We start from the raw sequence: 16555 nt of genomic DNA on the forward strand, positions 1-16555 counted from the left end.
TAAGTAAAAAAACAAAAAAGCATGTAATTGTTTTTGAGAGTAACTTTAAACATTTTTGTTTCACGTGAGGCAAAAATAAGGAATTCAATGCATTCCAGCCTAATGTGTGCTAAAGAGGCTGCCTCCCTGTGTCAGCTCTTAGCTTCATTGTAAGAGCATTTTAGAATTTCTATATTTATTCATTCATTCACTTAGCAAATAGCTACTGTTTCCCTGTGCCGGGCCCTGGCAATACAATAGCCCAACCCTCAGGTGGAGAGACAGGTTATCAAGTGACTGCACAAATATCAAAAGCAGTTGCAAATAATTGTTTTTAGAAGCATTTTTTTCTTTCCTGTAGGAACAAAGATTTGTTTTCATTACATTTTCAGGCCTCCCTTTCCTTGTGTGATGTCTGTGTAGCTCTCACACACTATGTGGGCAGAGGTTATGCCTGTTTTAACAGGCATCAAATGCTAACACAGATGGTGAATTATTAATTCCTTTGTTATTTCTAGATGCTTATGTTTTCCTCATTTGACACTGAGCACCATTGACTCCTTCAGGAAACACAGGTCTTTTGAATCCCTGTTCTCCCTCTTTCCTTTTGTAGAAAGAGCGGGATTTAGAATTGGCCGCTCGCATCGGCCAGTCGTTGTTGAAGAAGAACAAGACCCTAACCGAGAGGAACGAGCTGCTGGAGGAGCAGGTGGAACACATCAGGGAGGAGGTAAGACATTGGAGGCCGAGGCTTCCAGAGGGGCCCGCCACAGGCCTGGGAGCCGGAGGCATGGCTGAAGGAGATGACAGAATGGGGTCCTAGTTGGAAGGACGCTCCCGAGGGCACGACCGTGGCCTGAGCCCAGAACTGTCTGTTCTGAAACATTCACCTGGGGACTAAAAGCTACCTTCCTGCAGCTCCTGCTGCTGCTTGTGTCTCCTTTCTTTCCTCAGGCCATGTGGATGGGATGGCTAAGGGTGGGCATGGTCCTCACTCAGTCCTACATCTGTGTGCCACGTTGGGCCACAGTCCTTGTCCTCAGAGAGTCTAGACTCTAACCATGCAGGCTCATCAAGATGCTCCATGCTTGGCAGAAGGGCACCCAGGCTAACACGACAACGAGCAGGGGTTCCTGAGTCAGGCTGGGCGTGGGCAGCTGGAGAAGGAGCCCTGTTAGGAGGCCAGCTCGTGTACACAGAGGAAAGTGGCAACTCACATTCATCGTTGTAGTATAATTTTGTGTGTGTAAAACAAAACAAGACAAAAATAGCCTGTTGTTTTCATGATAGAAACCCTCTTATTTCCATGATATCAATCTTGGCTGATGGATATCAATGGTGAGAGGAAGGGCATGGAGCTTTTCGGCTTATCTTAGGGTATCTAGGTTTAGAAGGAATGATGCTGATTTTCTGGAAGGGACGTGGTGTGGACAGAGGAGAGCGGCTGTGGAGTCAGATGGGGTTGCTAGGGCAAGAATAAGAAGCTTAGAACCAGGCCCTACTTAGTAGCTTCTTTTCTATCACTCTGTTCTTCTAACAGTTAATTTTAACTGTGACAACACTTCTCCTTGTTTCTTTTCCCCTTTTCTTTTTCCTTTCTTTTTTTTTTTGAGATGGAATTTCGCTCTTGTCATTCAGGCTGGAGTGCAGTGGTGCGATCCCAGTTCACTGCAACTTCCACCCCCCGAGTTCAAGCTATTGTCCTGCCTCAGCCTCCCGAGTAGCTGGGATTACAGGTGCCCGCCACCACACACAGCTAATTTTTTAATATTTTTGGTAGAGACGGGGTTTCACCATGTTGGCCAGGTTGGTCTCAAACTCCTGACCTCAGGTCATCCGCCCGCCTCAGCCTCCCAAAGTGCTGGGATTACAGGCATGAGCCACTGTGCCCAGCCTTTTTTTTTTTTTTTTTTTTTGAGATAAGGTCTCACTCTGTCACTCAGGCTAGAGTGCAGTCGTGAGATCACAGCTCACTGCAGCCTTGACCTCCTGGATTCAAGCGATCCTCCCACCTCAGCCTCCTCAGTAGCTGGGACTACAGACATGTGCCACCATGCCTGGCTAATTTTTGTGTTTTTTATAGAGAAGGGTTTCAGCATGTTGTCCAGGCTGGTCTCAAACTCCTGGGCTCAAGCAATCCACCCGCCATGGTCTCCCAAAGTGCTGGGATTACAGGTGTGAGCCCCTGCGCCTGGCCTCTTCTCCCTTATTTTCTATCAGAAACTTTCTTAGTGGGAGTGGATGCCCTTGTTCATGTTCCTAAGATGTATTCAACCTTTTTCCTTGTTAAAGCTATTCCCAGTACATTGTTGTCTGGGTTTAACAGTAGTTTTAATATGATGAAGCATAGTCGCCACTATGTAAGAAAAGTTTTAATCCTGGGCTTTAAGATTTGATAAGGGAGAATGCTGTTGTATTTTAGGAGAAATAAAGTGATTCCTGCATTCCCTGCCCCCAGAGTCACGACCTGGATTCCCTCTCATGTGACTGGTGGGAAAGCATGCTGGGTCAGCCTGGCCCCCTCCTAGCCACTTCTGAGCAGAGGGACATGCCAGCCAGTAACTCACAAATGGTCACCCGTCAGCTTCTTCACTATACTGTTCTTGCTTGGGACAAGCCTCACCTTGCACAAAGAGGATCCAGCTCTCTGGGAGTGGAAATGCCTTTTTTCCCCCTTGGAAAAGCTTTGAATTTGAAAGCTATGACATGTTTCCCTTTGGCATATTATTAAATTATCAGTCTAGGTGTCGAAGCTAAAACTTTTATGCACATAAAATTGTCTTCTCCATGGAAGATGTAATAATTCACTCTGTTTTGTAGAAAATTTGCAATAAACCATAGACCCTAAGTCAAATTATAAATAAGAAAGAGTTAAAACGTAACTGCAGTTCTTCTTATAGCAGTGGTTCCCTATTCTTCAGTACTGCAGAGTGAAAGGGCAGATGAAAACTTCTACAGTCCAACTTTATTTAAAAACCTTAAGTACAAATCAGGGTGATTTGCAAAGCCATCTCAGCAGAAGTCAATGTAGCCATTCCCTGATGGTTGGCTCTTTTCTTCCTGTGTGTGAAATTCCTATCTAGTAAGCATTGAGCACGGAACGAGGTCTGGCTGGGCTTGTCCAGGAGCCTTGTGAGGGTGCATCACAGAATGGGGCTATGTGGTCATCCAAGTGTGAGAGCAAGGGTCGGTGAGCTGCCTGTATTGGCCCGTGCAGAGCTGGCATCTCCAGGACCCTATTTGGAGCTGGGATTTGGTTCTGGCAGAAGTGAATGAATGGCCTTTTCTTTCATTTAGTAACATGATCAATTTTTCTGGCTATTTGCCCAGCTGATCATCTGGCTATTTCCAAAGCCCCTGAATAGTTGCATCCCCACAAGCATCATTCTTTTTTCTTTTTTTTGAGATGGAGTTTTGCTCTGTTGCCCAGGCTGGAGTGCAGTGGTGTGATCTCGGCTCACTACAACCCCTGCCTCCCGTGTTCAAGCAATTCTCCTGCCTCAGCCTCCCGAGTAGCTGGGATTACAGGCACATGCCACCACTCTTGGCTAATTTTGTATTTTTAGTAGAGACGGGGTTTCACCATGTTGGTCAGGCTGGTCTTGAACTCCTGACTTCAGATGATCTGCCTGCCTCGGCCCCCCAAAGTGCTGGGTTTACAGGTGCCAGCCACCGTGCCCGGCCCCCAAGCATCATTCTAGTCCCCTCTCTGCTCCTCCCTGTACCAAAGTAAAAATTATGAATTTAGACAGCTTTCTACCAAAAAGTAATTGTGTTTCTTTTAAATAGATCAAATGAAAGCCTCTTTTTTTGAATAGCACAAAATCAGTTTAAATGCTTTCACTTTCAGTAGTGAATTTTCAGAAAAATATTGTCACTAAGTGTTAAGTGTTGGAATGTGAGTCGGGGGGGACAGTATCACCTTTTGGGAAGCAAATGATGGGCCCGCTCTGCTTGTGCAGGTGTCTCAGCTCCGGCATGAGCTGTCCATGAAGGATGAGCTGCTTCAGTTCTACACCAGCGCTGCGGAGGAGAGTGAGCCCGAGTCCGTTTGCTCAACCCCGTAAGTCACCAGAGGGCTTTATTTCTGGAGGCCAGAGCACAGGCTGGCCGCTGTTGATGTCCTTGGAGTCACCTAGACAGGGTCACCTTCAGCAGCAATGGAGGTCAGCTGCTCTCAGCCTTCTCTGGACCAAACACCTCCAAGTGCCTCAAACAGATTGATTTTACTATTTTAGCGGGATATGGATGGACAGGTTTTTAGTTTTCCTTTTCCTGGGTCTTATTGCTAATTTGTCCATTTAGATTGATTTGCCCTGGCACATTAATGGATAATGGGTTAGGCTCTGCTGTTGGAGAGCATTCAGGGTTCTGGAGCCAGAGGTGCTGTGGCAGGTCCTTGGGACAGAAGGCGTGGTGTCTTCTCTGAGAGTCAGCAGATCCTCATGTTGGGAGCATGAACTCTAGAGCCCAGTGGGCTGGTTGCAGATCTTGGCTCTGGGACTTAACTAGCTGCATGCCGTTGGCTAGGTTACTTAACCTCTGTACTTGTTTTGTCATTTGTAAAATGGAGATAACAGTAGAGCTTAGGTCACAGAGTTATAAGCATTAATTGAGTTAAAACATACAGAGTACTTACAAATGCATTGTGAGTATTAAATAAACTCCCAGACATCCTGGAATTGTGTAGGCTTTAAACAGAGTTGGTCCCCTGAATTCTAAGGTGATGTGGCAAGTTGTGGATAAAGGGTTGAGATGTGGGTTCAGAATTGGTGGTGAGCCTGTGCACTGGGGGCGCTGTCTTCCTGGGGTTGGGAGAGCGGTCTGGTGGGTCATTGTCCTTCCTGCAAGCCCTTCTTTGTGTCTCCACATGGTTTGCCAGGTGGTGGGAGGAAATGCGTCTCCCTAGGTTGTGAGCGTACTTTCTCCCCCAGGTTGAAGAGGAATGAGTCGTCCTCCTCAGTCCAGAATTACTTTCATTTGGATTCTCTTCAAAAGAAGCTGAAAGACCTTGAAGAGGAGAACGTTGTACTTCGATCCGAGGTGATGTGCCCTCCCTTCTCTTGCCCCTGCTGGAAGGGAGGTGGCCCCATTCGCCTTATCTGGCAAGGACAACCATGGTTAAGTGCCCTCCTCAAAGGTGGCAGTCTGTGAAGAGCTGTACCAGGCGCTCGGCAGACGTGCCTCCTCTGTGCTCTGGGCACTGCCTTCCAGCCCAACACATGCCTCCCTGGCTGGGGCAGGCAAACCTGGTGAATGACATGGTGTGTGGACCGGGAAGAGTTGGAGGTCCCCTCCTTCACAGTCACTCCTGCAGTGAGGTCTCCCATGGTGTTCTCCAGCTCTGACCACAGCACCTGTGGAGAAACCCAGCCTCGTTTTCATGCTGCCACAGATCAGATGCTCAAGGAAGTAGTCCATGGGTGCTCAGAGACAGCCATATTTCTTTTTCTTTTTTTCTTTTTTTTTGAGATGGAGTCTCGCTATGTCACCCAGGCTGGAGTGCAGTGGTGCAATCTTGGCTCTGCAACCTTTGCGTCCCAGGTTCAAGCTATTCTCCTGTCTTCGCCTCCTGAGTAGCTGGGACTACAGGCGCATGCCACCATGCCCAGCTAATTTTTGTATTTTTAGTAAGAGACGAGGTTTCACCATACTGGTCAGGCTGGTCTTGAACTCCTGACCTCAGGTGATCCACCTGCCTCGGCCTCCCAAAGTGCTGGGGTTACAGGCGTGAGCCACCGTGCCTGGCAGAGCCATATTTCTTAAACAATTAACTCAAAAAGGTTGAGCTGAGGCAACTTGGGGACTCATGCTTTTGAGTTTGTTTTATTGGCAAGGCAGTGTGCCAGGCATTTTGCCCACATTTTTTTTTAGAGTTCACAACAGGGCTGAAAGCTGGTTACTTTGATTCTCATTGGAACGGTGGGCCCCAGGCTGCTAGGTGTTTTGATAACCCAAGGTCATTGAGTGACAAAGCTAGGATTTGCAGGTCTGTGACTCTAAGCCCCTTGTTTTTCGCCTTCACCCACTGCCCCTCTCTAGAAACACTGATACGTGCAAATTTAGTACTGTTTGTCTTAATTAGTGGTGAGTTTCTGTTCTCTAGCCGAGGTATGGTGTGGTACAGTACGGCCCTGTTTATCAGGCCCCTGTGTGTCAGGTTGGAGCTGTGTGCCGTCCTAGGCTGGCCCTAGGTTCTTGAGAGCCCCTTAATAGTGCAGACCATCTGTCAACTTGAACTTGCCCACACCTTGGTAAGATCTTCATGTCCCGTCTGAACAAGATGCTCTTCTGCACGTCTTGTTCTGTTAGACCTCACCTCTTCCAGCACCTTGTTCACTGATGGGTCATGTAAACCCAGATTGACCAAGAAGTCTGCCTAGGTTTCCTCTGCCAGCCAGTAGCTGGGCAAGGCAACAGCCCTGTGCTCCCTATTCTGAGTTCAGTGCTACCTCTTCCAGCACCTGCCCCAGGTAAATGCTCCAGCCCTGGGCGCCCAGCAACTCACCCAAAGCTAGCTGAGGGAATCTGATCCCAGCTACAGATTCCTGCTACCCCACATCCATTTTCTGAAGTGTAATGATTTTCTGGGGCCAGGACTGAGGGCTCAGAGACACTTCTGTATAACTGGGGCTCTTGCTTGCTTGCTTGCTTGCTTTGTCTCTTTCTCTCCCTCTTTCTCTCCTCCCTCCCTCCCTCCCTCCCTCCATGGGAGTCTTGCTCTGTCACCCACGCTGGAGTACAGTGGCGTGATCTTGGCTCAAGCAGCCCTCCCATCTCGGCCTCCCAAAGTGCTGGGATTATAGGTGTGAGCCACTGTGCCTGGTCTCGGGGCTTCTTCTTTGGGCCTTCAGATCTCTATCATCCCACCCTTTTCAGCCAGGGCAAGTTGTCCAGAGTCCTGGGGTGGCTCTTGTGCCTCTGCATTTTAATGCTTTTGTGTTGGACCTTGTTCTTACTAAGCTTGAACACAGCAGGTTTAACTCCAACTTGGGACCTCATATGTTCAGTGCCTGGCACATAGTAAGTGTTAGCCATTCCTGTGTGGTTATCCTTAGGATGCCTGCTGTGGGTAGTGTCCTAGGCACTGTGCGGGTCACAGAGCATCCATATTTATGAGCCAGGACAGCCACAAATAACAGATACAATGATAGGATGGTGGTGTTCGTGGTGTTTTTAACAGAGCAAGCTGTTGAGCGCCTGTGCCCGTAGCTTTGTGTGGCGCCCTCTAGTGGTATGCATTTTTCAGGTTTTCAGCTTTGAGTGCACATCCATTATTAAGCTGGGAATTCAGATGGACTTTCTGTATTTGAGGGTACGATGGGTGACAGGTGGGGGAATGCTAAGGGCAGCTTCCCAGACCCCGGTTAGCCCTTGCTTTATGCCTCAGCCCTTGCCTGCACCACCAGGCCAGGTGAGAATGTGGGGCCTCTGACCTGGGTCTTGTCTACAGGCCAGCCAGCTGAAGACAGAGACCATCACCTATGAGGAGAAGGAGCAGCAGCTGGTCAACGACTGCGTGAAGGAGCTGAGTATGTCCCCGCACTGCTGTCTTCTTACTTCCTTGCATCTGCTGTCATGATTAGACAGATTTGCGTCAGCCTTGCTAAAGTGCAGTCTCCTGCCAGCCTACGGCTCAGCAGCATTTTTCTTAAAACTAGAGGCCTCCCCAACCTTGTGTGGCACCCCTTCTCTATTATTTAGTGCTAAGTTGCCAGCTATGTATTATCTCAGTTTATCACTGAGGTGGATATTTAAATTTAATTTTGGCTTTATACTGGAATATTGGAATTTTTTTTTTTTTTGAGATGGAGTCTCACTCTGTCACCCAGGCTAGAGTACAGTAGTTGCGATCTCGGCTCACTGCAACCTCTGCCTCCCGGGTTCAAGCGATTCTGCCAGGTTAGCCTCTCGAGTAGCTAGGATTACAGGCACCCACCATCATGCCTGGCTAATTTTTGTATTTTTGTAGAGGCAAGGTTTCACCATGTTGGCCAGGCTGGTCTTGAACTCCTGACCTCAGGTGATCCACCTGCCTTGGCCTCCCAAAGTGCTGGGGTTACAGGCGTGAGCCACCGCCCCTGGCCAGAATATTGGAATTTTTTAATGCCTAAGTTAGGCCCAGCTACAGAAAACTGTGTTGAAAATGTGGAAGAACAGCTTACTACCAGTAATTTGATTTGTGGAAGCTGAAGCCAGGGTTCTCACCTTTGCAAATAAATATTTCTCTCCTCCTCTTCATTTTAAGTTTACAAGTTAAGATCAAAGGTCAAAATACTAAGTATTTTGCATTTCGTCAAAATACTAAGTATTTTGCATTTCGTCAAAATACTAAGTATTTTGCATTTCGTCAAAATACTAAGTATTTTGCATTTCGTCAAAATACTAAGTATTTTGCATTTCGTCAAAATACTAAGTATTTTGCATTTCGTCAAAATACTAAGTATTTTGCATTTCGTCAAAATACTAAGTATTTTGCATTTCGTCAAAATACTAAGTATTTTGCATTTCGTCAAAATACTAAGTATTTTGCATTTCGTCAAAATACTAAGTATTTTGCATTTCGTCAAAATACTAAGTATTTTGCATTTCAGCAAAATAGTAATGAAACACACCTCATGTTCAAATCTAGTCAAGTGAGTTATGGCTCTGAATATGGGTTGAAAACTCCAAGGAAATTGCACTGTGCAGTCAGTAGTTCCTTTTTAGAACTGGGTGCAGCAGGGGATTCCTGTTTAGTCACATGGGTTGCTCATGTGTGGAATGTGAGGATTTGGCTAGATGCACTCATGTTTTGTTTGTCACTTTCTATCTGACCACTGGAGCCTCCCTGATTTGTTCTGGGGAGACAGCCTTGGTTGGTGGGCTTGGGACCCTACACTGAGCTCAGGAGTGCTATCTAATGGGGTGAGATTCTTTTTCATAACTGATTGAGCCCTGAAGAAGCTGCTTTGCTTCTTCATGTGGGAAAATGGTCATTATGAGTTCCTTCCTGCACCCTCCCCACTCTACCCTGTCTTTTAGTAAGGATGGTTTTTCTTGTGCAAACCACAAAGAAACCATTCTCTCTGGGTCTGCATGTGTGGTTTTCTGACTTCCTCTCCTGATTGTTGTTTCTTTGTCAAAGGGGATGCCAATGTCCAGATTGCTAGTATCTCAGAGGAACTGGCCAAGAAGACGGAAGATGCTGCCCGCCAGCAAGAGGAGATCACACACCTGCTATCGCAAATAGTTGATTTGCAGAAAAAGGCAAAAGCTGTAAGGCTTCTCTGTTTATCTGGCTGATACAACAATGGCCATGCTGAGACGGGGAAGGGACATTTACTCCAGAAGACAGTGCTCTTTAGTTTCATATCTTAGCAGTTCGTGTTGCCCCTTTGCAGAAAAAGCTTAGTGGACTCAGTAGTATAAAACTGATTACCTGAATTGGTGACGAGTCTTATTTGTGACCTCTTATCTCCTAAAATTATATTGAATTCATTAAAAAGATGTTGTAAATATGGACTTTTGCAGTTTAACTTATGGATCATCTAGTCTAGTATTTGTTTTTACACAGTGCACTAGATATGTGCTGCAGTAGAGCAGTATCCTCTTCAGATTTAAGAAGAGGCAGCAAAATGGACTTTGCTATTAGTGTGGGGTAAAATGCTTCCAGAGAGCTTTGGAAGATGGGGGTGGGGCGGTGGGCTATAGAGAATGAATGTGGATATAGGAAAGACTTTACCTTCAAAATAATATAAAAAGCAGAATTTGAGTATAAGATGAGCATGTCCTTGTAGAAAGTGATGAGTTCATTACAGATTAGGTTAATAAGAGGGAAAAAGTTGGACTTTTACTAAGTATCTTAGAAAGTGATCTATCTTTGCCATGCTTTAGTGCGCAGTGGAAAATGAAGAACTTGTCCAGCATCTGGGGGCTGCTAAGGATGCCCAGCGGCAGCTCACAGCCGAGGTGAGCACCTCTCCCTCATTCCTTCAGTGCCTCTGATTGCAGCGAAGGTGGATTAGCCTTCCTGGACAGCTTTAGTCACGTCCATCGCAACTACTGTTTTTATTTTGAATTTCATTTCATTTTTATTCGTGGGAGAGTAAACCCAGTTGCACCTTGATTCTGTGCCCACTGACACTGTTACTGGTTATGGGCACCTGTGTGGCAGGGCTCTACACCAGCTGAGCCTGGCACGTGCAGGTGCCCAAAAAATGTTCAAAGAAATGAAACAATACAACACAGAGCACTCAGGGAGAGGAATCTCACAGGTGTGGCTTGAAACATGGGTGTGACGATTTTCTTTTTCTTTCTCTCTTTTTCTCTTTTTGAGATGGGGTCTCATTCTGTCACCCAGGCTGGAGTGCAGTGGCATGAGCATGGCTCACCGCAGCCTCGACCTCTCCAGGCTCAGGTGATCCTCCTGAGTATCTGGGACTACAGGTGTGGGCTACCACGCCCACCTAATTTTTGTTTTTTTTGGAAAGATGAGGTTTTGCCATGTCGCCCAGGCTGGTCTCAGCTTCTGTGCCCAAGCAAACCGCCTGCCTTGCCCTCCCAAAGTGCTGAGATTACAGCTGTAAGCCATCATTCCTAGCCTGATTTTTCTTTTGCATGAAGTTGGTTTTGTTTCATTTGCCCATTGTTGGTATTTTAGAAGATTTCTGAGTCTGTAAGCTTGCCTCAAGTCAAAGAAAAAGCAAGCCTTTGAAAATTCTGTTATTTGGCCACAGGCACACAGGGCAGCTGGTTCCACACATGCTGGGGACTCTTAGATTGCTGTGTCTTCCTGGCCTTCGGATGGGCAGATGTGTGTACACCTGGGTGCTCAGGAGATCCTGACCCTCTGTGTCTTTCCTGCCTGCAGCTGCGTGAGCTGGAGGACAAGTACGCAGAGTGCATGGAGATGCTGCATGAGGCGCAGGAGGAGCTGAAGAACCTCCGGAACAAAACCATGCCCAATACCACGTCTCGGCGCTACCACTCGCTGGGCCTGTTTCCCATGGTGAGCTGTGCTTTCTTCCCAGCCAGAGGACAGGAGGGGTTCTGGTGATAGGAGCACAGTGTCTGACATTCTGGCCACTGGAGTTGGGTGTTCACAGTTCGCTTCTCATTGTACAGTTCAGATCTGAGTCTGAATCAAGGACACTTGAATCTGACTGGTGGTTTCTTAACTACATAAGACAAATTGGTTATTTTCTGTTCCTCTAAATCTGTGGTCTTTTCTACTCCTGCCATTAAAAGATAAATTTAGTAGGAACTTGCTTTAGTGGGAACCTCAGGTATTTGGAAGATCTGACTCATACAGGTTGAGCATCTCTAATCCAGAATGCTTCACAATCCAAAACTTCCTGAGCACTGACATGATGCATTGTAGACATTTAATAGACATTACGTTTAGATGGATAGTTGGACAGATAGACAGATGGCCTAAAGAGCAAACTCAAGAACTCCTGTGTATTCCAGCTCTATTTCCATGGTTTGATGAAATGCTAAATGCTCTCTGAGGAGAGAAGAGCTTTTGAGAGAAACTCCGCCAAGTGAGATAGGAGCGGATGGCTGCATAAGTGCTTGTGAGATTCTGTCCCTTCTGAAATTGGCCTTTTCCTTGGAGCTCTTTCCCTTCAGCCCTCATTGCTGACCCCCAGCAGATACTATCCCCATCCCCCACTCCTTGTTGTCTGGCCCACTTTCCCTAAATCATGATTTCTTTTCTTCTTTGCTCCCATGCATCAAAGTCAGGAAGTCAGGCTAGAATAGCCACCACCCCCTCTCCGCCTCAAGAAGCTTCACTGAAATCTGAGGAAAACAAAAAGAAAGACATATAACATAGTCAGCTTTCTAGGGCACAGATGGGTGATCCAGTGATTCCAGGAATCTCAGTAAAAGCAGCAAAGAATATTCAGTCCCCCAAGTTCCCTGATCTAGCGCTAACCACACTTGGCTCACACGCTGGCCTGTGTAGCTTTGCAGGCTCCTTACCTGGGTTCCCTCCTTCCTGGCTTGTCATCTTGGTGCAGTGAGCTCCTGGCGCTGTCTTGTTTCCTGGGCACCCAGGATCCACTCCACTGCCTTCCCCACTCTCAAGGGCAGACCTCTCTTTGAAAACTGAACTATTGTGTGAGAAAAGTCGAATTGAAATTTGCACTTTAGTTTCTTTTTGAGGGATTCTCAGCTTTCATATTTGCTGAGGTAAAGTTTTTGTTTGCCTTTTTCTGTAGCTCTTGGCACAGCCCAGTTTTTGAAGATGGCTATTTTTAAAGTGTATTATGCATTAAAGGTATTTAAAGCAGTCTAAAGATTGCATCATGCAGAACGCCCAGATCTGCCTCTTTTGCTCCTAGCCATTCTAATCGCTGAATAAAACAGTGAGTAGCAGTTTTTGCACAACTATGTTCCCAATTCTCTTGCCCAATGGCAGGAGTTCATCTGGGATCCACAGATGAAATTCGGGGGGGCCTGTGAAATTAGTTGCTCATTGTACTCAATATTTCCTTCCTTTATGAAGGTCACCAGGTCACAGTGATATTAGCACTGCTTGTGACTTTGTCATCATTAGAAATCACAGGTATTTTTATGGCACATTTCTTTTTCTCCTCTTCTTCTTTTTTTTTTTTTTTGAGACGGAGTCTTGCTCTGTCATCCAGGCTGGAGTGCAGTGGTGCGATCTTGGCTCACTGCAACCTCCCTCTCCTGAGTTCAAGCGATTCTCCTGCCTCAACCTCCCAAGTAGCTGGGACTACAGGCATGTGCCACCACGCCTGGCTAATTTTTTTTTTTTTTTGTATTTTTAGTAGAGATGGGGTTTCACCATGTTGGCCAAGCTGGTCTCGAATTCCTTACCTCAGGTGATCCACCCGTCTCGGCCTCCCAAAGTGCTAGGATTACAGGCATGAGCCGCCGCGCCTGGCCCTATGGCACATTTCAGTTGTTACAGATGCCTCACAACACCACAGATGCTGATCTCCACTTCAAAATGACAGCAGTAACCAGTCCTGAACTCATTTCTCTCTCCTTTCTCCTCTCTCTCTCTTTCTCTTTCTCTCTCTCTCTCTCTCTCACACACACACACACACACACACACACACACACACACACACACGTTGTTATATTGATATATATCTGCCTTCTTTTATAATCATAATTTTATTTGCCTAAAAATATTATTCCAAGAAGGAGTCCACAGACTTGCCTGGATTGCCAGAGGGGAGAGGGTCATGGCCAAAAACAAGTCACAGAGCCTGCATGTGACTTTATCTCAGTATGGCTTTGAAATTACAGTCATCCCTCAGTATCTGAGGGGGATTGGTTCCAGGACCCCCTGCAGATACCAAATCCTTCAATGCCTAAGTCCCTGATATAAAAGGGCGTAGTGTTTGCTTATAACCTATGCATGCCCTTCCACATACAAAAAGATCATCTCTAGATTGCTGGTAATACCTCATACAATGTAAATGCCATGTAAGGAGTTGTTATACTGTACCGATTTTTAAATTTGTATTATTTTTTGTTTTTTTCCCCCCAAATTTTCTATCTAAGATTAGTTGAATCTGAGGAAGTGGAACCCACAGATACGGAGGGCTGACTGTAGTAATTTGACACTTCATTTTTCTTAAGGTGTATGAAGGTCCTTTCTTCTCTATTTGTAAATTATGTGGTGAATAACAGTATTAAAAAATAAGCTGGCTTAAAAGATGTCAGACTCACCTAGGGAAGTCCTTACTGGACATAACGTTTAATGGCAATCTGTGGGTAATAATTACAAAATAAAATGCATATTTGTGAACAAGGACTGAAAAAAGCCTGCTAGCCCTTTATTCATCTCGCTTCCTGCTGACTCCTGTGGAGTCTCCCCGCTTGGTTCCAGCCTCCAGACCAGAGCATCCTCATGGACCATGAAGCTGCTGAGGTGGATGCCCTGGAGTCCCCAGGCGGTATCTGCTGGGAAGCCACTGGCCACATGTGGCTGTGCAAATTTAAATCAATTAAATTAAAATATAATTACGAATTCAGGTCCTCAGTCACAAGCCACATTTCTTGTGCTCACTAGCCACCCCTGGCTGGTGGTTTCCACATGTACATATGTCCCAGCACAGAGGATGCGTCCATCATCGCAGGTTGTTCTGTTGTTTAACATGAATTTAGCCTTTCCCTTCAGGTTATCCTCCATGGATATCCTCCTCTGGTGCCGAACTGGTGCTTTTCTGCACACACTTGATCCTGTGGGTATCTACCATGTGTAAGGGATTGTGTGTTAGGCTCCACCTCCTACAGTGCTGAGTGATGGGTGGTACAGGAGAGGGGACATCCATCTGGCAGCCTTTAATGTTGAGTCTCAGCTTGAGGCCTGGCCCATTGGTGAAGTGAGAAGCCATCAGTGACTAGCTTTCCCCTGACCCACAAAGCTGGAGAGAGAAACATGTGAGCTGTTGAGAAGAGTGGCAAAGACTTACTGTGTTTGGTGTCTGCTTCAGAAAAAAATGTGAGATTCTTAGTGGAAACAGGAATCCTACATTTCCTGGGCAGGTTGTTTAAAGGTGGGTGGGCCATGGATAGTTGGCGGTGAGAGGAACTTCCCTTGCAGGAGGCCAGGGAGGATGAGAGCAGGGACCTAGAGATGGCAGTGCGTGTGACTCACGTCATGTCTGTAGAGACCCTCTCACTAGCACAGAACCAGAGTGCCCTTTGAAGGTGGGAAAGGCTTCCCCAGGAGCCGAAGTTGGAGGCCCTTGGTCTATTCTCGGTGTCAGAATCTTAGACACAGAGGGGGTGTGACAGACCCTGTAGACTAGGGGGACAAAAGCTTTGTGTGACTTGTGTGGCCTCTGTTGCCATATCTCACTGTAAGCTCACAGGTATTTGGAAATTCACCTGTCTCCATCATTCTGAACACATCACCCCTCCCACATAAGTTCTGCATCCCATCTCGTAGCCATGGTTACAGCTCCATGATTTGGCCAACGGAGCATAGGGTTTGCTTTTAGACACCTAATGGCATATGAGTCAGCAGCTTTACACTCAGTGCCCAGTGGCACTGCCACACTCAGAACCTGCCTGGGAAACTGCTCAGCCAGGGTCTCTGACAACAGAGAGTGCTGTTAAGTTTGTGTTGTGGGAAGACCGTGAGCTTCTGATGCCTTGGTTGACTCTCCATGGCCCACCTGGGTGCATACCTCTTTTAGAGACAGAGCATTTGAATTGGCGCTTACTCGACATTTGTCTTTCTGGCTTTTCCCAGGATTCCTTGGCAGCAGAGATTGAGGGAACGATGCGCAAGGAGCTGCAGTTGGAAGAGGCCGAGTCTCCAGACATCACGTACTGCCACAGTTTTTACAGTTTTGAGATTCCCAGAGACCAACTTGTGACCAGTGCAGTGTTCAAAACCTAGCAATGTTGAGGCTCTGGGTACCGACAGTGATTGACTATTGTCCTTCCCAGTCCAGATTAAGGGAAATAGTAGAACACAGCTGACAGCATCCCTCAGCTCCTCTTATTATCTTTTGTTAGTGTTAATTTTTATTTATTTATTTTTTAGAGATGGGGTGTCTCACTTTATTGGCCACGCCAGAGTGCAGTGGTGTGATCATAGCTCACTGCAGCCTCGAACTCCTAGGCTCAAGTAATCCTGCTGCCTCAGCCTCTTGAGTAGCTAGGACTACAGGCGCATGCCACCATTTCCAGCTAATTTAAAAAAATCTTTTGTAGACATAGGGCTTCACCATGTTGCTCAGGCTGATCTCAAACTCCTGGCTTCAAGTGATCATCCTGCCTTGGCCTTCCCAAAGTGTTGGGATTACAGGCGTGAGCCACCACTGGCCTGTGAGCCACTGTGCTCCTCTTCTTCTTAGGTTTTAAAGACAAATTGTGAACTTCCAGAAAGTCCTAGAAAAGGAGAGATGTCTTTCCCATCTCTCTTAACACAAGCTTCGTCTTGATATAGCTACACGTTTTTATCTTTCCTTTCAGTGGAAAACATTTAAAAAATTTAAAATCAATGTAGTGTGAGATTCAGAGGGGTCTTCAAAGATTTTGTGCACGGCTTCCATCTCCATCTGAATACACCTAGGGATATGAGCTTCTACCATCTGTCTTCCTACCTCAACTCTTGTACTTAGCCTGCCCCAAGGTGTTTGTAAGGAACATGTGGACCAGGTTTCATTGTGTTTTCTGTGTACCCAGACTCCACAGACAGAACTTAAATGAGATCCTGGGAGTGGCAAGTGTCCAAGTGAGGTTTGGTATATGTGTGACACCCTCTGCAGCCCAGAAGGAAGTGGCCATTGTAAAAACATGCCTACCCTTTTCTCTTTAAAAGGGAACAAATGAGCATCAAAGTGGTTCTGTTCCTAAAATAACACTTTCCAAAATTAGACAAATCTAGTATTTATCATCTTATTATAGAAGTGAAAGACTAACTTGAAGTCTTCCTTTTTTTATATGAATGTTCAACAAATATCCATTCTACAAGTATTGATTGATTTCTGCTGCGCTGAGCAGTAAACACTGCCCTGCTGCAGTGTTTATTCTAGTGAATATTATGAAAAAAGAAATCTAGGAGACAAAAGTCATACTTAAGTATTTTTATTTGTAG

At 46.2% G+C, this 16555-nt stretch overlaps 1 protein-coding gene across 19 annotated transcripts in view; it reads left to right on the top strand.

The window, feature by feature from the left end:
* TRAK1 (trafficking kinesin protein 1) overlaps positions 1-16555 on the top strand; it is a 212177-nt gene that overhangs the window by 170390 nt on the left and 25232 nt on the right. For all 19 annotated transcript variants that reach the window (XM_054680574.2, XM_054680575.2, XM_054680577.2 and 16 more), the window contains 8 exons: positions 593-709; positions 3942-4042; positions 4914-5022; positions 7433-7511; positions 9107-9237; positions 9856-9930; positions 10832-10969; positions 15203-15279. In XM_054680574.2, the coding sequence (XP_054536549.1) occupies positions 593-709; positions 3942-4042; positions 4914-5022; positions 7433-7511; positions 9107-9237; positions 9856-9930; positions 10832-10969; positions 15203-15279 (827 nt within the window). The remainder of the gene's footprint in view (positions 1-592; positions 710-3941; positions 4043-4913; positions 5023-7432; positions 7512-9106; positions 9238-9855; positions 9931-10831; positions 10970-15202; positions 15280-16555) is intronic.

Source organism: Pan troglodytes, chromosome 2, assembly GCF_028858775.2.
Source record: "Pan troglodytes isolate AG18354 chromosome 2, NHGRI_mPanTro3-v2.0_pri, whole genome shotgun sequence".
Taxonomy (NCBI): domain Eukaryota; kingdom Metazoa; phylum Chordata; class Mammalia; order Primates; family Hominidae; genus Pan; species Pan troglodytes.